This window comes from Staurois parvus, unplaced genomic scaffold, assembly GCF_062004578.1.
Source record: "Staurois parvus isolate SC_StPar_1 unplaced genomic scaffold, SC_StPar_1.0 ptg001191l, whole genome shotgun sequence".
Classification (NCBI taxonomy): Eukaryota; Metazoa; Chordata; class Amphibia; order Anura; family Ranidae; genus Staurois; species Staurois parvus.
In genome coordinates, this window is record NW_028318987.1 from 712,092 (window position 1) to 733,710 (window position 21,619).

Here is a 21,619-nt window from a genome sequence, read left to right on the forward strand (position 1 = left end):
ACTGATGTTGGATGAGAAGACCTGGCTCTAAATCTATGTTCCAATTAGACATGTGTGTGGCTTGTTTCAAAATTCTAAAACTTGTCATTTGGATATTGAGAGACATCCAAATGACAACAGTAATGAAACTAAATTGAAAAATAGAATTTGACTTTATTAGAATATGAAAATAATAAAATTAGAATAGACAAAAATAGAAAACCATAAAATGGAGGACCAGTCTTCCAAAATTTTGAACAGAATAGTACCATCTTCTGAAAATTTAAAATTTTTCAAATGGAATACATGAATTTTTGAATTCAGTTTTTTTTAATGGAAAAGAATTTAAACAAATGTAACAAATAGTTTGAATAATGAAACGAGATTTAATTCTGCACATGTAGTCTACGTCCAATTCATCTTAAAGGTGTTCTCTGGGGTCCAGGTCAGGAGGACTCTGGGGTCCAGGTCAGGAGGACTCTGGGGTCCAGGTCAGGAGGACTCTGGGGTCCAGGTCAGGAGGACTCTGGGGTCCAGGTCAGGAGGACTCTGGGGTCCAGGTCAGGAGGACTCTGGGGTCCAGGTCAGGAGGACTCTGGGGTCCAGGTCAGGAGGACTCTGGGGTCCAGGTCAGGAGGACTCTGGGGTCCAGGTCAGGAGGACTCTGGGGTCCAGGTCAGGAGGACTCTGGGGTCCAGGTCAGGAGGACTCTGGGGTCCAGGTCAGGAGGACTCTGGGGTCCAGGTCAGGAGGACTCTGGGGTCCAGGTCAGGAGGACTCTGGGGTCCAGGTCAGGAGGACTCTGGGGTCCAGGTCAGGAGGACTCTGGGGTCCAGGTCAGGAGGACTCTGGGGTCCAGGTCAGGAGGACTCTGGGGTCCAGGTCAGGAGGACTCTGGGGTCCAGGTCAGGAGGACTCTGGGGTCCAGGTCAGGAGGACTCTGGGGTCCAGGTCAGGAGGACTCTGGGGTCCAGGTCAGGAGGACTCTGGGGTCCAGGTCAGGAGGACTCTGGGGTCCAGGTCAGGAGGACTCTGGGGTCCAGGTCAGGAGGACTCTGGGGTCCAGGTCAGGAGGACTCTGGGGTCCAGGTCAGGAGGACTCTGGGGTCCAGGTCAGGAGGACTCTGGGGTCCAGGTCAGGAGGACTCTGGGGTCCAGGTCAGGAGGACTCTGGGGTCCAGGTCAGGAGGACTCTGGGGTCCAGGATAACCTGGTTAAATCATTTTATGGTGATGGGTTTGTATGCTGGGGGTGGCCATGATGGAACAGAAAATGGTCTCATATGTTCAACAGTTACATTGACCTGGACTGGCACTTGCTAGAAAATCTGTTTAATGAAAATTTCTGAAGGGTTTGGTTGGAATTGTTACTCCAAACAGGAATTTCTCAGGTCCTGATGATCAGGGAACAGTTTTAGTAGTATTGGCATTATAATTCAGATACTCCTACACTTGGGTTACCTTCTAGATCAGGGTTTAACTTTCTCCTTGTGTGGTGTGTGTGTGTGTGTGGGGGGGGGGGGGGGGTTTTGGGGGGGGTGGAGTTTGTGGTTAAGTGATTGCTAAGCAAAAGAATGGAGTCTATGGACAGGGCCATTTTGCTTTGAATATATTAAAATTAATTGCAATCTAGTTTTAAAGATGCCAAATTGCAACCCCCCCCCTTGTTTATGATGTCCAAGCTTACCCACATGGAAGTAAAACTTTAGATTTTAAATATATTCTTAAACCTATATTGACATATATTTGAAATACTACAATTTTGGCTGTATTACAGTATATTTATTGAAATATATATTGATAATGTGTTCATTACAAAATATAACCTTTTTAAAATACATTTTCAAATATACTGTCTTTGTAAATGCATTTCGAACATGTAGATTTGTATTTTTAAAAACAGTTTTGTTAAATATGAATAGATTTCTAAAACTTTTCATCCGTAAAAAAAAAAATGTATGCTGCCCCTGGGAATGGAACTCTGCCATAGCTAACAACAATCAGGAGAGGTTGTTCATGACTTGGATGTCTGAGTTCAGACAATCCTAGAGCACTCCAACACTTGTAAGGGGGGGGGGGGGGAGAAAGGGGACTCAGCAGGATTAGAGGCCACAGCCATTGTGACAAAATGTGAACTGTCATAGCAAGTTGGGACTTTTTTTTTTTAATTTTAAATATATTTGAGTAATGTCTTATTGCGTGCTTGTAGAAGTACACTAGTTAATCCTCTTTAGGCTATGCTTGGCCTAATAAATTATTTGAAATATCTTGGTGTCAGTAGGAGCCCAGGGGTGCGAGGTGTGCAGTAAAGGCAGAAGTCAGTGGCTCCTCCTAGGGGTAGCACTCCATGATGCTATAGAGAACCTGCTTAGAGGTCATGTTCCCCTAGTTGGGTGGGGCACTTTACAGGTATAAGGAGATGTTCATCCTGTTTTTTTGGGCTAAGGGGTGTGGTTTTGTTTAGTACACCACTCATTTTAGGGGTAATGGGTTTATATGGAATGAGATTTATTCCATTAACTCAGGTTTTCCCATTGGCAGGAACTTTTTGCTAGCTTAGCTGAAATTTTAGCTTTTGCTCATAATTAATTTTTTTTTTTTTTTTTACACCACTCAGGCTCCATTTTTTAAAGGCAGTTCAATCATTTTAAAAAAAAAAAAAACTTGCTGGTTTTCACTTTTTTGACAACACAAGTCACCATTTTATTTTTGTAACAAAATAAATCGGGTTTTATTTGCAGTCATCTTTAATAAAAATCATTACATTTTAGAAGTGTTTCAGAAAGCATAGACATAAATCCCACTTTGATTCTATGAAAGTCACCAAGAGCTACTATGAACAGCCATGTCTTCAGAATGAATTTGCGGTTCGGCCTAAAAAGAATCCGCTTCTCATGGGCCACTGTAGAAAAATCAAGACATGAAATGGATTAGGGTAGGTATAAGGACAATGCAGCATCACAACGACACCATTCACTCTGAAGACCCCAAGCTGTGGACATTATAGTTGTCATGCCCCATGGTGGTAGCCAAAAGTTGTCATAATGTCTTAACTTCCTGTTCTATAAACACAACAGGAAGTGGGGGATGGTCTCCTTTTTTAGAAAGTTGTCAGCCAATAAGTGCCCCCCAGTGGAAGATTTCCTCTCCTCCTAACAATGATCATTAGGATAATAGGGGGTGGATCTACACAGAGTAGACCTGACAATGAAAAGACTTCTGCAGCCCTCAGCACTTTACCATGGGGGCATTGCCTGTGCCATGCTTGTTCTAAGCCCGTGCTTGTGTTGACTTCGGTTTAGTTTTGGGTGGCTCCATCCCTTGTTCTGGGGAGCTACTGTATCTTTGCATGCAAGCTCCCAGGTGGCACTATGATCCCATTCCCTCATACCTGTGAGAGAACAAAAGACCTAGCAGTGAGCCCCATTGCTTTCCCTGTGGACCCAGCGGCAAGCCACTCCCCTTTCCCTTCTCTTGCGGACCCAGCAGAAAGTCACATCCCTTTCCCTTGTTTTGCAGACCCAGAAGCAAGCCACTCCCCTTTCCCCTCCTTTTGCAGACACATCAACAGGCCCCTCCCCTTTCCCCTCCTTTTGCAGACCCATCAGCAAGCCACCCCCCTTTTACTCCTTCAGACCCATCAGCAAGCCACTCCCATTTTACTCCTTCAGACCCATCAGCAAGCCACTCCCCTTTCCCTTCTTTTGCAGACCCAGCAGAAAGCCACTCCCCTTTCCCTCCTGACCAATCAACAGGCCACTCCCCTTTTCCTCCTTCAGACCCATTAGCAAGCCACTCCCTTTTGCAGACCCAGCAGAAAGCCACTCCTCTTTCCTTCCTGCAGAACCAGCAGAAAGCCACTCCCCTTTTCTTCCTGGAGACGCAGCAGCAAGTCGCTCCTCTTCCCGTCCTTCTGTAGACCCATCAGTCAACCACTCCCTTTCCCCCACCTGCCAATGAGTAGTCGGCAAGTCACTCCCCTTCATGCTCCTCCCTCCCGTCTGGACGTATTTGGCATTCACTGAACCGTGAGCACTCCTTAGTGCACTGCGCGATGCACTTGGGGAGTACACGCCCCTACCCAGAAGTTCAGTGAAGCAGTGCTGTGTGACCTGAAGCCAGAGGTGGTGAACAGCAAAGTTCAGGCACTCATATAAACCAGAAAAGTGTACGGCGTTATGGTTCTTTGCTTGCCTAGAATGTATTTAGGTAAAAGAAATGAAGGCTTTAATACTACATTAAGGTGTATAGAACCGTGCAGTAGTGATGGTCCAAACTCTATCTTAAGAACTGGGGCGGACTTACCATTCGAGCACTCGGGCACTGGTGAGGGCCCGGGGTCCGTAGGGGGCCCTATGAAATGCCCCTGGTACCTTTTATAGGCTTTTTTGGGTGTGCTTTGTGTGTGGGCAAGGACACGGGGGCCCCATGATCCCCTATTTCTTGGGGGCCCCATGAGTTGTCAGTCCGCCCCTGCTCATGAACCTCCATCACACTCAAGAGGAAGAGTTGGACCATGTTCTACTGTGTTCTATCACATGAACCTCCATCACACTCAGGAGGACAAGGTGGACCATGTTCTACTGTGTTCTATCACATGAACCTCCATCACACTCAGGAGGACAAGGTGGACCATGTTCTACTGTGTTCTATCACATGAGCCTCCATCACACTCAGGAGGACAAGGTGGACCATGTTCTACTGTGTTCTATCACATGAACCTCCATCGCACTCAGGAGGACAAGGTGAACCATGTTCTACTGTGTTCTATCACATGAACCTCCATCGCACTCAGGAGGACAAGGTGGACCATGTTCTACTGTGTTCTATCACATGAACCTCCATCACACTCAAGAGGACAAGGTGGACCATGTTCTACTTCACTTAACAGTCTGATTTCAGGAAAAATATATAATAAAGTGATTCTTACCCTCTGACAAAGTCTGCGGATTGCCAAGATTCAATAAACTCATTGAAGCTGGAAATGTATTTCCCTTTGGGGTCCCTCGAATCATCTGCATTATCCCTGTTAAAGTTTCCGCAAACCCCACAGAGGCCCCCGAGGAACTTCTCATTGACGGTTATGGTCAGACCTCCTGTCTCGGTCAGGGTAAAATCAAAGTCTTCTCCACTGGTCAACGCTACTCCTCCTTCAACATGATTTACCGTCACTTTGTCAGACGTGTATGGAAGTTTAACTGGTCTACCGTTCTTCTGAAACGAAAACCACAAATCCCAGTGAGTTGTTGAAGGCAGCAGTCATGTCATGAATGTATATTACAGGTACTTATCTATAGCATCATCAATGTATTCTTTGGCCTCAAGGAGCTTACAATCTAAGGTCCCTGACCCACATTCATACATCCTAGGGCCAATTTACCTACCAGTATGTCTTTGGAGTGTGGGGGGGAAACCAGTGGTGTATTTAGGTTTCGTGCTGCCCTAGGCAAGACAAAAATCACCCCCATCCACGGAGAGTCACTGACAAACACCCCCCTCCCCCACGATAAGAGCCTGACCAGGGGCAGACTGACCATTTGGAAACCCGGGCACTGCCCGAGGGCCAGGGGTCAGTAGGGGGCCCCATGAGATGTCCCTGGTACCTTTTTTCATAGGCTTTTTTGAGTTTGGGCAAGGACAGAGGGGCCGCATGAGTTGTCAGTCCGCCCCTGAGCCTGACATTGACCAACAACACCCCCCCAACCGAGAGAGCCTTCCACTACCACCACCCCATACACACTGGCAACCCCTCCCCCCCACACAGTGGTGTATTTAGTTTTTGTGCTGCCCTAGTCAAGACAAAAATAGGCTCTCCGCCCCACAGAGAGACCCTGACAAACACCCCCCTCCCCCACGATAACAGCCTGACATTGACCAACAACCCCCCCCCCAACCGAGAGAGCCTTCCACTACCACCACACCAAACACTGGCAACTCCCCCCCACACCCTGGTGAGAGAGAAGACATTCACCATCACAGCTGCCGGATTTTCCCGGGAACAAGAGTCAGGCTCTGCATGTACCATAAAGCATCCTGCAACCTCTCTCAGGTCCCACTTGGTCCCATGCTGCGTGTGTCCTTTCTTTCTTCCATCCCTTCTTTTGGGGGGCGGTGCTGCCCCCCTGAAAAATGCTGCTGCCGCCCCTGAGAAAATGCCGCCCTAGGCAAATGCCTTGTTTGCCCTGTGGTAAATATACCTCTGGGGGAACTAGAGTACCCAGAAGAAATGCAAGAACAGGGAGAACATGCAAACTCGCAGGTAGTGTCATGGTTGGGATTTGAACCGACATTCAAGTTAAGAGTCACCAAGATGTACAATATATATATATATATATATAAATACTGTATTTCAAGTTCTTATTTCTAATGTTTCCTTTTAAAATGTTCCTTCTTGTGCACAATTTTTGTATATTGACTTGATTTAAAAAAAATAATTGTTCTCAAAATAGACTAGTACCAATCAACTTTGACTGACCTCCTTCTGAAAATCTAACCAAGCATATGTTACCCCTTGGCTCTTACCCATACTCCTCTATTGTCGGTCACAGCAAGAGAGAAATCGGTGAAGTAGACGTGAACGGAAGAGATTTGGCTATTTGCATCATTGTTGACGCTCTGGGTAATGACCACCAGTCGGAACCAACTATTATCCTCAAGGTCACACATGGAGGTCAGATCGAAGGTGTTGCCAGCGGCTATGGTGTTAGCCAATAAGTCGAACGAGCTGAAGCTGCCATGAGCGCCTAGCGTGCAGGTTCCACGTTTATCGATGCACTCTCGAATTCCTTCTCTCAGTCCGCAGAACTGGGTGTCCGAGCATGCCAACGCTTTGCACTCTACAGCCCCACCACTCTGGCAGGTGCATTGTTGGAGACAATCGGATGAGACAATAGTGTCCCCGAGCTGTATGGAAAAATAAAAGAATCCTTGTTTATACAGAAGAATAAAGAACGCGCCGCCCAAAACTTTTTGTTTCAAATCAGATTATTCAATTCATCGCCACAAAAAAAAAAATCCATTCTTTCAGCAAAAATTTTACATTTTGATTCATCTGACTACTCAGTGCAAATTTATAAATGTAAATCAAAATGTATGTGACAACTCTACCCCGCTCCATTCAAAACTAAATGTAAGGTCTGGGCTGTGGTTGGGCTTTAAACTGATTTTTGGAGGGCTTCTGTGACTTTATTCAATCATTACCCTTCTTAGAGATGGGAAGGGCTGTCTTAATGCATGGACACCAATGGGCACTGCCCAGGGGCCCCAGATGCATGGAGTTCTATGATAATCTTGCATTACATCGTACTTACCAACTGTCCTGGATTTGACAGACTTCATCATAACTTATCCAAAAGATTATTTAATGTCCTCAACTGTACATAGATTCTGTTTTTGGAGTATCCCACCTAATACCCCATCTCTAGCCAAGCTCTTCACAGAGGACAGCAACCATCTGCTTTTGGGCCTTGTGAGTACAGACGCCCCTAAAGGATCTTGGAGACTGTGTTCTACAAAACCCCCTCTGGTGCTACGGAGTCAGCTCTGGGTCTAGGCCAAAAGGGACACTAGCTGGTGTCCTGAAGAACTTTGTCCACCTAATTCTCTATCTAAAAGGACTATGCTCTAGTTACTACTACTGCTGCCTTAAAGTCTACTGTTTGCTTCAAGCACAGACTTCATCATAGCTAATCCAAAAGAATAATTAAAGTCCTCAACTGTACATAGATTCCGTTTTTGGAGTATCCCATCTAATACCCCATCCCTATCCAAGCTCTTCACAGAGGACGGCAACCATCTGCTTTTGGGCCTTGTGAGTACAGACACCCCTTAAGGATCTTGGAGACTGTGTTCTACGTAACCCCCTCTGGTGCTACGGAGTCAGCTGTGGGTCTAGGCCAAAAGGGACACTAGCTGGTGTCCTGAAGAACTTTGTCCACCTAATTCTCTATCTAAAAGGACTCTGCTCTAGTTACTACTATTGCTGCCTTAAAGTCTACTGTTTGCTTCAAGCACAGACTTCATCATAGCTAGTCCAGAAGAATAGTTAAAGTCCTCAACTGTGCATAGATTTTATTTTTGGTATATCCCACCTAATACCTCATCCCTATCCAAGCTCTTCAAAAATGAAAACAAATAACACCCCTAGACTGGTCATTGAAGAAACGTGTGAGTGAGCCTAAGTGCCTGGCTGCAGGGCAAAGCTTGTGGTGAAGACCTGGTCAGTATTCCTGCTGCTCCCACGAAAGTAGTGCTACATAGAGCTCAGAAATGGGCAGGGCTGTCTTAATGCATGGACACCAATGTGCACTGCCCAGGGGCCCCAGATGCATGGAGTTCTATGATAATCTTGCATTACATCATACTTACCAACTGTCCTGGATTTGACAAACTTCATCATAGCTTATCCAAAAGATTATTTAATGTCCTCAACTGTACATAGATTCCGTTTTTGGAGTATCCCACCTAATACCCCATCCCTAGCCAAGCTCTTCATGGAGGAAGGCAACCATCTGCTTTTGGGCCTTGTGAGTACAGACACCCCTTAAGGATCTTGGAGACTGTGTTCTACGTAACCCCCTCTGGTGCTACGGAGTCAGCTGTGGGTCTAGGCCAAAAGGGACACTAGCTGGTGTCCTGAAGAACTTTGTCCACCTAATTCTCTATCTAAAAGGACTCTGCTCTAGTTACTACTACTGCTACCTTAAAGTCTACTGTTTGCTTCAAGCACAGACTTCATCATAGCCAGTCCAAAAAAATAATTAAAGTCCTCAACTGTACATAGATTTCATTTTTGGTATATCCCACCTAATACCTCATCCCTATCCAAGCTCTTCAAAAATGAAAACAAATAACACCCCTAGACTGTGTCAGGAATGGACTTGCCAATAACGGTGGGACTCACCTGCCTTGTGGGCTGCAGTACCAGGGCTGGCCAGCGGGTGCTCTCAGCAATCAGAGACTCACCCCTGCAGTCAGCCAAAACACCTGAAGCTGATTGCAGGGGTTGTATTTAAGGAATGGCCAGACCCACAGTCAGGGCCTTGGTGTGTGTGTTTTTCCATGGGCCCATGTATCTTGTAACCTGCATTCCTGTTCCTGTTCCTGTTTCTGCCTTACTTGTTGCCGACCCTGCCTGATCCTGACCTCTGCTGACTTCTCCTGTTTGATCCCTGGCTTGTGACCCTGACCATCCTCTCCGCCTGCTCCTCCTGTACCTACCTGCCCGATAGTTATCGACCCGGCCTGCCTGACTACGTTGTGCTCTATATGTGTATGTACCTGTGTATCTATATCAGTTTAGGTTTGGGTTTGTTTCACCTTGTTGTATGTATTTGTGTTAGCTTGGGGTTTGGTGCACTGCGTTTATGTTTGTATTGTTAGTCTCAATAAATTATATTATTTACTATATCTGAAGCCTACGTTTCCCTGTGTCAGTCCACACACTTCTGGTCACACCCGCATCCCTGACAGACTGGTCATTGAAGAAACGTGTGAGTGAGCCTAAGTGCCTGGCTGTGAGGCAAAGCTTTTGGTGAAGACCTGGTCAGTATTCCTGCTGCTCCCACGGAAGTAGTGCTATATAGAGCTCAGAAATGTTAGAAACTTTGTCACCTAGGGAATCCAAAATGTTACATTGTCACCAGAAGAAATGCTAAAGGGAATCTTCCATTGGGAACACCTGTTCTAGATATAACTGATCTCAATTTGTAGCCACTTCTTTCCTCTCACTGCAGGAGATTCCTGTAATAAAGACCTGTCACTGCCATTCTCTCTCCTTGTGCAGGGTGGCTGGTCTTGTCTCCGCCCCCCTCCTGTGGTGGCCTGACAGTTAGACCCGGGTTCTACTGAAGCTGAGGGGCTGTCTACTAGAGATCTGGTATCACGGAGGAAGGCAACCATCTGCTTTTTGGCCTTGTGAGTACAGACACCCCTAAAGGACCATAGAGACTGTGCGCTACTTAACCCCCTTTGGTGCTAGGGATTCAGCTGTGGGTCTAGGCTAAAGGGGACACTGGCTGGTGTCCTGAAGAACTTTGTCCACCTAATTCTCTATCTAAAAGGACTGCTCTAGTTACTACTACTGCTGCCTTAAAGTCTACTGTTTGCTTCAAGCACAGACTACCTCATAGCTTATCCAAAAGAATATTTAAAGTCCTCAACTGTACATAGATTCCATTTTTGGAGTATCCCATCAAATTCCCCATCCTTATCCAAGCTCTCTAAAAATAAAAACCATAAAAAACAACACCCCTAGACTGGTCATTGAAGAAACGTGTGAGTGAGCCTATGTGCCTGGCTGTGAGGCAAAGCTTGTGGTGAAGACCTGGACAGTATTCCTGCAGCTCCTACGAAAGTAGTGCTACATAGAGCTCAGAAATGTTAGAAACTTTGTCACACGGGGAATCCAAAATGTTACATTGTCACTAGAACAATGACAAATGTCATTGGGAAATCTTCCATTGGGAACATCTGCCCTAGATGTCCTCCCAGGCAATTACTGCTGCACTGCCTCAGGTGGTAACCTGAGGGCCTGGCATCTAGACCCGGATTCTACTGAAGCTAAGGGGCCATCTACTGGAGATCTGGTCTGGTATTACAGAGGAAGGCAACCATCTGCTTTTGGGCCTTGTAAGTACAGACACATTGGGAACATCTGTCCTAGATATAACTGATCTCACTTTGTAGCCACTTCTTTCCTCTCTCTGCAAGATATTCTTGTAGCAAAGACCTGTCCCTGCTGCTCTCTCCCCTTGTGCTGGATGACTGGTCTTGTCTCCGCCCCCTCCTGAAGTTTTCTACAGGCAGCCTGTTGTAAGTGGAGCTGCTGGGCTCCTCCCATAACTCTATGCACAGCACAGTGATGATGTCACTGCTACTTTTAAAAGGTATATGGGGGTTTGCAAAAGGCGTTTGGTGCGCACAAAGGTGATCTATAGGCTTTGTGGCTATTACGTAGGTAATCCTGGACCGAAAGTATTTTAGAATGAAGATTATTTACATTGTAAGAGCGCCCGTTGTAAAAACATCCACATTTGTCCATGGAAACACAGAGGCCTCTGTCAAAGAGATACCCTTCATCACACTGACAGCCGGCGGAGCATTTTGTTGAGCAGGAGCCGGGAGCGCTGATCCCGGAACAGGTGACGTCACAGGTGTGTGTGCAGAGCTCATAGTGACTGTTCTCTGGACAATCCGGGGCTGGAAAGAAAAAAAAAGAAAAGTTAAAAAGAAAACAGAGAGAGTTAGAGAAAAGGAGAGAGAGAGAGAGAGAGGAGGGGGGGAGGGAGGGGGGGAGAGAGGAAAGGAAAGAGAGAGAGGGAGGAGGGAGAGGGGGGGGGAGGAATGGAGAGGGGGGGGAGAAGGAGAGCGAGAAGGAGAGAGGGGGAGAAGGAGAGAGAGAGAAGGAGAGAGGGGGGAAGGGGAGAGAGAGAGAAGGAGAGAGAAGGGGAGAGAGAGAGGGGGGAGGGGGGAGAGGGGGGAGAGAGAGAGGGAGGGAAGGGGAGAGAGAGAAGGAGAGCGAGAGAGAGAGAGAGAGAGAGAGAGATGAAGAGTGAGGGAGAGAGAAAGACACCAAGAGAGAGAAGAGCAGAGGGAAGAAGAGTGAGAGAAGGAAAGAGATAGAGGAGAGCAAGAGAAAAGATGAGAGTAAGAGGGGAAGAGAAAGAGAAGAAAAATGAGTGAGAAAGAAGGAGAGCAAGAGAGAGGAAAGTGAGACAGAGTAGAATGAGATCAGGAGAAAGAGAAGGAGAGCAGGAAAGAGAATGGCAAGTGAGATAGAAAAAGAGTGAGAAAGAGAGGAGAGCAGGATAGAGAAGGATAGCAAGAGAGGGAGGAGAGAAAAGAAGAGGAGAGGGAGAAAGAGAGGAGAGCAGGAGAGAGAGAGGGAGTTTGAGGGAGACAGAAAGAGGAGAGAGAGAAAAAGAGATGAAGAGTGAGAAAAAAAAAGAGCAGGAGAGAGGAGAGTGATAGAGAGAAGCAGATCAAAAGAGAGAGAAAGGAGAGGGAGAAGAGAGAAGAAGAGGACAGAGGAGAGCAGGAGAGTAAGAGAGAGCAAAAGAGAGAAGAGTGGGAAAGAGAGGAGAGCAGGAGAGAGAAGGATAGCAAGAGAGAGAGAGAGAGGAGAGCAGGAGAGGGAAGGATAGAGAGAGAGAGAGAGAGAGAGAGAGAGGAGAGCAGGAGAGGGAAGGATAGAGAGAGAGAAAGAGGAAAATGAGAAAGAGACAAAGAGAGGAGAGGGAGAAAGAGAGAAAAACAGATCAAAAGAGAGATAGAGAGAAGAATGATAAAGAGAGAAGATGTGTGAGAGAGAAGGAGATCAGGAGAGAGAAGAGTGAGACAGAGAAGAGGAGCATGAGAGAGCAATAAAGAGAGCGAGAGAGAATAGGTTTGATAGTTTCTTGTTATCGGTAATGTGGGTCAGATGTAGGAATGCGCCAAGTTCTGTGAGTTCTATATGGCAGAAGAAGTGAAAGTTCCCTTCAAGTAATATTAAAGTCAAAGTTTTTTTTTTCATTAAAATAAAAACCACGATATGCTTACCTACTTTGTGCGAGGATATTGCATTGTACCTTACCCCCTCTTCTTTGGGGTCCATCGCCGGCACTCTCCGTACCTCCTCTCTTCCGAGTGCCCCCGTAGCAAGCAGTGTGCTATGGGGGCATGCATGCTCGCACGCTCCTGAGCCGGGCTATGTGTGTTCGTAGATACACACATCGCAGCTCGGCCACACACCCCCAGCTCCCTCCTCACAGGATTTGACTGACAGCAGCAGGAGCCAATGGCTCCCACTGCTTTCAGTGTAGTGTGACTCCACCAAGAGAGGAGAATGGGGCTGCCAGGGGGGATAGCGGTGGAGTGTGGGAGGTAAGTGTATTGGGAAGTGGGGGGAATAAGTAGTCGGGTGTTTTTACGTTCATGCAGGGAATGCATTAAGGTAGAAAAGAAAGCTAGACTTCAGTATCACTTTCCATTATTACCTTCCTACAATTCCTGTGGCCTTCTTTTGACACACAGGTTATCCATATCATTGTCATTGGGAAACCATAATAAATGTAATATGGCGGCACTCACCACAAAATGCGGACGTTCTCCAGGACTGAATTTTGGCTCCGGCTGCCAGGCAGGCAGTGGCGTATGCCTGAATACTGTCACATAGAATCTGAGCTTGGCCATCACTGGCACACATATCGAGCAAACATTGGCTGAAGTATCCAGTGACATTCACCAAACCATGGCACTCGGCAAAAGGTCCATCTTCCTTCTGCAACAAGCCACAGGCCTCATCTCGGCTGAAGATGGCGGCTCTCATATCATCACAGCCTGGGCAATTATTTTTGCACCCGCAGTCTTTTACTTTGCCATCGGCATTCCAGGCCGCTCCAAACTCTTCGGCATTTGTGGACAACTGACCAGATGGCAGGCGGAAATCATCCTCAGGCTGCCTATTGAAGTTACCGCATAGACCACACACAGCCTCCTGGTATTCTCCAGGAACTGTAATCTGAACGGAATTAGCTAAGTCGTACAGCACAACCAGCTCAAAGGAGGTGTGAATGACGATGTTGGACCCTTCTTGGTTGATATGGATTTCTCCATCGTCCAGAACCAGAGGAAGATTGTGAAGTTCCTCGTTGACCTGTAAGGAAGGGGAGAAGGTGGCTCTATTGATGTTGCCATGATGACCTCCTGATTATATAAGTTCACAAACTGAAACGTGGATATTGTAAGCAAGGAAAATTTTTAACAGAACTAATTTATTCCTGTAGGACATTTACAAATAAGTAAGGGAATTAGGAAAATCTATGGGAAAAATAAAAAAAAATACATAAATTATGAGGTCTATCAATAGCATTTGTACAGCAGATTTTAATTTGTCCTTTTTACAATAAATGTTTTATTTTGCCCATAGTTTCACTTTAAATTTGACCTCTGGCCTTCCCATTCAGTCTTGCACAGTTGTACTGGCTCCTCCCCCTCAGTCTTGCACAGTTGTACTGGCTCCTCCCCCTCAGTCTTGCACAGTTGTACCGGCTCTTCCCCTGGACTGAAACGGCTTCCTCTGATTTCCCAGCACACTGATTTTCTTACATTGAGCATTAGAAGCTGCAGCAAGTCAAAAAGACCTCATTTCCTCGCTGGAGGACGTCTAGTCTCACTAACCGTTTCCTCCCCAGCCTGACTGTCCCTGGCCTGCCTCTTGTCATTAATTGGATTTCATTCATGGAGGCTCATCCATCACATGTGGGCGTTACCTAGGTTGGTCTGCATGCAAAAGAGGCTCCTTAGGAACGCCCTCTCCTCCAAACTGACATCCACCCATTAAGGCAGGGGTGTCAAACTGGTGGGTCTCCAGCTGTTGCAAAACTACAAGTCCCATCATGCCTCTCCTGACTCCCCCTGTACTGTGCCCTCCTGACCCCAGTATTGTGCCCTCCTGACCCCAGTATTGTGCCCTCCTGACTCCCCCTGTACTGTGCCCTCCTGACCCCAGTTATGTGCCCTCCTGACTCCCCCTGTACTGTGCTCTCCTGACCCCAGTATTGTGCCCTCCTGACTCCCCCTGTACTGTGCCCTCCTGACCCCAGTTATGTGCCCTCCTGACTCCCCCTGTACTGTGCTCTCCTGACCCCAGTATTGTGCCCTCCTGACTCCCCCTGTACTGTGCCCTCCTCCCAGTATTGTGCCCTCCTGACTCCCCCTCTACTGTGCCCTCCTGGCCCCAGTATTGTGCCCTCCTGACTCCCCCTGTACTGTGCCCTCCTGACTCCCCCTTTACTGTCCCTTCCTGGTTCCTGTATTGTGCCCTCCTTACTCCCCCTGTACTGTGCCCTCCTGACCACAGTATTCTGCCCTCCTGACTCCCCCTGTACTGTTCCCTCCTGACCCCAGTATTGTGCCCCCCTGACTCCCCCTGTACTGTGCCCTCCTTATCCCAGTACTGTGCCCTCCTGACTCCCCTGTACTGTGCCCTCCTGACACCCCCTGTACTGTGCCCCCCTGACTTCCCCTGTACTGTGCTCTCCTGACACCCCCTGTACTGTGCCCTCCTGACTCCCCCTGTACTGTGCCCTCCTGACCCCAGTATTGTGCCCTCCTGACCACCCCTGTAATGTGCCCTCCTGACTCCCCCTGTACTGTGCCCTCCTGACCCCAGTATTGTGCCCCCCTGACTCCCCCTGTACTGTGCCCTCCTGACCCCAGTATTGTGCCCTCCTGACTCCCCCTGTACTGTGCTCTCCTGACCCCCCCTGTACTGTGCCCTCCTCCCAGTATTGTGCTCTCCTGACCCCAGTATTGTTCCCTCCTGACTCCCCTTGTACTGTACCTTCCTGGTTCCTGTATTGTGCCCTTCTGACTCCCCCTGTATTGTGCCCTCCTGACTCCCCCTGTACTGTGCTCTCCTGACCCCAGTATTGTGCCCTCCTGACTCCCCCTATACTGTGCCCTCCTGACTCCCCCTCTGTATTGTGCCCTCCTGACTCCCCCTGTACTGTGTCCTCCTGACCCCAGTATTGTGCACCCCTGACTCCCCCTGTACTGTGCCCCCCTGACCCCAGTATTGTGCCCCCCTGACTCCCCCTGTACTGTGCCCTCCTGACTCCCCCTGTACTGTGCTCTCCTGACCCCAGTATTGTGCCCTCCTGACTCCCCCTATACTGTGCCCTCCTGACTCCCCCTGTACTGTGTCCTCCTGACCCCAGTATTGTGCCCCCCTGACTCCCCCTGTACTGTGCCCCACTGACCCCAGTATTGTGCCCCCCTGACTCCCCCTGTACTGTGCCCCACTGACCCCAGTATTGTGCCCCCCTGACTCCCCCTGTACTGTGCCCTTCTGCCTCAACCCAACCCATACTGTGTCCTTTGTGTTGATTTATGGCATGTTTTCTTATTGTTTAACATCGATTTTGTTGAAAGTACTAATAAATATACATTTAACTCTATCAACTATTTATACGTTAATTCTTGAGTGTGGGTGTGTAATATGGGACAGGCTGGTAGGGGCCCCAGTGCATTACTTTGCCCAGGGGCCCATGATTCTCTTAAGACGGCCCTGTATAATACCTAGGCTCAAACTACCACCAAAGACTTACCATTACTGTCCACTGTACTCCTCTCATCATGATGATTTCATAGTGATCTACAACAACCTTCAATGCCTTCATTCCAAGATACGGACCTTCCCCAAAAGCAATGCTCTCTGCAATAACTGAAAAGTTTCTGAGCTCCACATTGGTGCTGCAGACATCAGTCAGAACATAGGAACACGAGTTCTGGAGGCTGTAGCTAAGACCATCAAAGGAGATGAAGTGATTGTTGCTACCGGCAAGGCAAGTGCCTATGATCTTGCTGTGGCAGCCAATGGCTCCGTCGACCACTCTGCATTCTTCATTTGGCCCGCAGGGTAGGGCCTCGCATTGGACTTCTCCATTCTCCCCACACTCGCATCGCTCATTGCATTTTTGTGCTGGGTAGAAGACCTGGCCTTTCTGGTAGTAGCTATTTTTGTAGTCGCAGCCACAATCGGACATGGGGACACAGGTACCTCCACTGAGGACAAAGCCATTGTCACAGTAACATCCTTCGGTACATGACTTTACACAGTCAGTAGCTGAGATTAGGCTGGAGCACGTGGTATGACAGCCAGGCCCACAAAGCTCATAGTGACTGTTTGGTGGGCAAGTTGGTTCTGAAAGGAAAGAAATGCAGATTTTTTTTCATAATTAATCATTTTTCACTTTTAAAAGGTAAATTTTACCCAAAACTGAAACATACTGTACGTAGAGGAAGGGAGCCAGCAGCTCTGAGATTCCCAACAATATATTGGGTCTCCAACCATTTCTATAACAAGATGATACTATCCTCTGTAGCTAGGCTCTCCAAATATATTTTCAAGCTATGGTACAAGCAGGGGCGGACTGACAACTCATGGGGCCCCTGGGCAATAGGGGATCATGGGGCCCCTGTGTCCTTGACCAAACTCAAAAAAGCCTATGAAAAAGGTACCAGGGGTATTAAATGGGGCCCCCTACTGACCCTGGGCCCTCGGGCAGTGCCCGAGTTTCCAAATGGTCAGTCCGCCCCTGGGTACAAGGAATCCATCAGAGTAGCATAAGACCATCATGTAGCTTTATAATGGCCTTTCCATTTGTGTGGACTTGATTTTTTTTTTATTACATTTTAATAATCATTTTCCAAATGGTATAATGCCAAGATGTGGCTTGTTGGAATTTAATTTCGAATTAGGTAGCTTGCCATCCTATGATTCAGCTTGCCAGCCACCATGCAGAAACCGAAGCATTGCTTTCTGTTGGAGTCAGCCTTTAATTTTTTTTAATTTGTTCTTTCGTAACTAGATAGTTTGGTCATTCTGGACAGGAACAGGCCCCAAGTATCTACAAGGAGATATGTAGGTATGATATCCATCAACCCCACCAATGTAATACCATCATCTTAATTCTTCTTTGACCAAACTTATGAATAAGGATGTTTATCTTGATCCACCTTTGAGTAACTTTTACCATTTTGACCCTATGCGATCTATTTTACTGTTCAACAGCAATTACATGTGCACCAGAATTATATCAAGACAAGAAGTCTCTTGAACCAGTTGAAAGGCCTTTATTGACAAGTTCTCTCCTGGGTTTTTGTTGGTGTTTGTTTTAAATGACCAGTCTAAAACCAGCCATAGATTGTTCGAATCTCAGTCGGATCAGAAGGAACCGCCTGAGATTATAACCATGTATGGGGCAGTCTGATTGTAATACCTGGACAGGAACAGGGCCCAAGTATCTACACGGAGATACGTAGGTATGATATCCATCAACCCCACCAATGTAATACCATCATCTTAAGTTCTTCTTTGACCAAACTTATGAATAAGGATGTTTATCTTGATCCACCTTTGAGTAACTTTTACCACTGGACCCTACGCTATCTATGTTACTGTTCAACAGCAATTACATGTGCACCAGAATTATATCAAGACAAGAAGTCTCTTGAACCAGTTGAAAGGCCTTCATTGACAAGTTCTCTCCTGGGTTTTTGTTGGTGTTTGTTTTAAATGAGACAGTCTAAAACCATCCATAGATTGTTCAAATCTCGGCCAGATCAGAAGGAACCGCCTGAGATTCTAACCATGTATGGGGCAGTCTGATTGTAATTACTGGACAGAACAGGCCCCAAGTGTCTACACGGAGATACGTAGGTATGATATCCACCAATCCCACCAATGTAATAAAGTCATCTTAAGTTCTTCTTTGACTAAACTTATGAATAAGGATGTTTATCTTGATCCACCTTTGAGTAACTTTTACCATTTTGACCCTATGCGATCTATTTTACTGTTCAACAGCAATTACATGTGCACCAAAATTATATCAAGACAAGGCAAGAAGTCTCTTGAACCAGTTGAAAGGCCTTCATTGACAAGTTCTCTCCTGGGTTTTTGTTGGTGTTTGTATTAAATGAGACAGTCTAAAACCAGCCATAGATTGTTTGAATCTCAGTCGGATCAGAAGGAACCGCCTGAGATTCTAACCATGTATGGGGCAGGCTGATTGTACCTAAATTGATTGTTGTATGACTTGGGTACAACCAGCCTGTCATATGTTTAGCTATAGTCACTAGCAATAATCACTGTGTTCTCAAATCAGGGATGGCTTCCCCCCTACCCAAACCTATCGGGAGAACACAAAAACTCTGCGGGAGGGATTCCCCCATCAACACCCCTGGTTGCAGGAAAGAAAATCAAATCATCCGTCGCCGGCTTAAGGCCCTGTGTAACGGAACTGGACCCCGACTGCGCTAGGGTTTTTCCGTTAGACTCCCGCTTCCCTGTCCGAACACCATCCACGGACACCACCGCTGACCATACAGGACGAGACAGCACCAGGCTTCTTAAGACAGGACGTAGACAATACAAGAACACATGCATCCCATAATAGTTTGCTGGCAAGCAAGACACAATAGAACAATGGGATGCAGCACATGGCAGTGAACAATGGAAAACCCCCACCCACCACCTATACATGTGCACACAATATCAGGACAGATCACCCTGTACCCCTAACAGGCACAGGGTGGCTTACACATAAGAGGAATATGGGGAGCTGAGACAGGGGTCTCCCCACCTCTCCAAAGGGGGCTGTGCCCTATGGGCCCCCCACCCAAAGTCACTCCCGTCACACCCTGGTACCCAACCTGCAGCCTAAAGGCAGCATGCAGCTCTTTGGTATATGATGTGTGGCCTTTGGACCTCATCCGTCTGCAGTGGGAACATTGATTAGGGTAATAGCATTGATCTCTACTAGCCTCATGTAACAGGTTCTCAGTTCCGTATTTTCTTCTTCAGCATATCCCCAGCCAACAATGTAGCATGTGCACACTCTCTGACCCTCATTTCTTCTATTAAGTCTGCGGTTTCGGACAGTCCTCTCAAGCATTATACTGTATATATTGAACATTACATGGGTGGTGATGTCAGGGGGCAAATTTGAGACCTCCTTAAAGCGGAGCTCCACCCAAAAGTTCTGCTTTAAGGACTGGTCCCCCACTCCCCGTTAAGGATTGGCACCTTTGGGGAGCAGGTACATGACATAGACAGTTACTCGCTCCCACTTCAGCTGCAATCGTCTAGGACAAGGGTAGGCAACCTGTGGCTCTCTAGCTGTTGTGGAAATACATTTCCCATGAGGCATTGCAAAGATTACAAAACTGACAGTTACAGCTATGACTTGCATAGGCATGATGGAACTTGTAGTCCTGCGGCTCTCAGATTGCCTACCCCTGGTCTAGGAGATCGGAAGCAGAAGTTGTCCTCCCCCCCTCCCCCCCTGTAGTCTTCTGGGACATGTGAAAGGTTCCAGAAGACTACGGGACCATTCACAAAGAGCAGCACTATTTGCAGTGAGCACCCGGCTGTGAAGCCACAAGTGGTCACAGCCGGGTGCCCACACTGAAGATGTCGGAGCCGGGAACACAGGGCAGCTGGCAAAACGGGCTGCAAGTGACACCGCGGGATCGAGGGACAGGTAAGTGTCCATTTTTTAAAAGTCAGCAGCTTAGTTTTTGTAGCTGCTGACTTTTATTTTTTTTATTTTCACTGGAGCTCCTCTTTAAGTTCATAAGTTGACAACTGTTGGTGGTCTAAGTTCTTAATTGGAAGTAAGACTGGTGTGAGTTAGATAAACTTCCAAAGAAAACATTTTACAATACTCCCATGCCAAACATTCTGATTAGTCAAATTCATAAAGGATTGGTCACTTACCACAGACTGTGCCTTTCCTCCATTCCTTAATTTGAACCCCTTTTTCTTGACACTCGATGACATATCGAGCAATGGCCGCACACACAGCCGAATGTCGTCCTTCGTACTGACAGCTGTCAAATACGCAGTCAGTAAAATATGATGTTGGGTCAAGGGTCTCCTTACACTGACTGAGAGGTCCATCTTCCATTGTGAGGACTCCACAGTAATTTTGACCGGAGTATTGCTCTGTCTCTTTGTCACTGCACTTCGGGCATTCTCCTACGCAGCCCACTTTGCATTCAGGTACATCGCCCACTTTATACCTATTTTCAAACTCAATTCCATCACTCTCCTGGTCATCGGGGGAAAGGTCGTCAAGTGGATCTTGGTTGAAGTTTCCACACAGACCACAAAGGGCATTAGCATAGGTATTAGGCACCAAGACGCGGCCATAATTGTCCCAGTTGTAATTTATAGAAACTTCAAAATCAGTTCTGACAAAAGCATGCTCTCCCTTCATAAATACCTTAATTATGTTGGACTCCATAGAAAAAGGAATGAAATGGGCAACCCCATCAACCTGGGAGAAAGAGAAAGTATTAGATGACTTTTGGAAAGATCGCATGGCGGCTCTTTAAAACTAACTATATAAATACGATATCCACCTAAACATACAAATAAACAACTAACACCCTATAGCATAAAAGTCTAACTTTCACCCTTGAAAGTGTAATAATCTATGTATAACCTCAATATGCTCAAACCCAACAGAAATAAAAAAATCACCAATTGTGAAACTACCATGAAAACATACAGTCTCCAAAAACTGTTGGCGTTATATAAATACTGTATAATAATAATAATAAATATTAATAATAAAAAATTATAAAAATGATTCAATTGTATCCAAAATTAAAGTCATTCCCAATAATGATTCCAATAAAAATTATGCAATCGTGTCCAAAATTAAAGTCATTCCCAATAATGATTCCAATAAAAATGATGCAATCGTGTCCAAAATTAAAGTCATTCCCAATAATGATTCCAATAAAAATGATGCAATCGTGTCCAAAATTAAAGTCATTCCCAATAATGATTCCAATAAAAATGATGCACTCGAGCCCAAAATTAAAGTAATTCCCAATAATGATTCCAATAAAAATGATGCAATCGTGTCCGAAATTAAAGTCATTCCCAATAATGATTACTAATAAAAATTATGCAATCGTGTCCAAAATTAAAGTCATTCCCAATAATGATTTCAATAAAAATGATGCAATCGTGTCCAAAATTAAAGTCATTCCCAATAACGATTCCAATAAAAATTATGCAATCGAGTCCAAAATTAAAGTCATTCCCAATAACGATTCCAATAAAAATTATAGACTTGTGT

At 46.4% G+C, this 21,619-nt stretch overlaps 1 protein-coding gene across 1 annotated transcript in view; it reads right to left on the reverse strand.

The window, feature by feature from the left end:
• Nucleotides 1-1,738: 1,738 nt before the first annotated feature.
• Nucleotides 1,739-21,619, reverse strand: part of LOC149438480 (IgGFc-binding protein-like) — a 70,138-nt gene continuing 50,257 nt past the window's right edge. The window contains exons 15-21 of the mRNA XM_089659805.1: nt 20,245-20,806; nt 16,070-16,665; nt 13,050-13,614; nt 10,978-11,177; nt 6,501-6,881; nt 4,909-5,192; nt 1,739-2,880 (exon numbers count right to left, since the gene is read on the reverse strand). Of these exons, the coding sequence (XP_089515931.1) occupies nt 2,871-2,880; nt 4,909-5,192; nt 6,501-6,881; nt 10,978-11,177; nt 13,050-13,614; nt 16,070-16,665; nt 20,245-20,806 (2,598 nt within the window). The 3' untranslated portion in view covers nt 1,739-2,870. The remainder of the gene's footprint in view (nt 2,881-4,908; nt 5,193-6,500; nt 6,882-10,977; nt 11,178-13,049; nt 13,615-16,069; nt 16,666-20,244; nt 20,807-21,619) is intronic.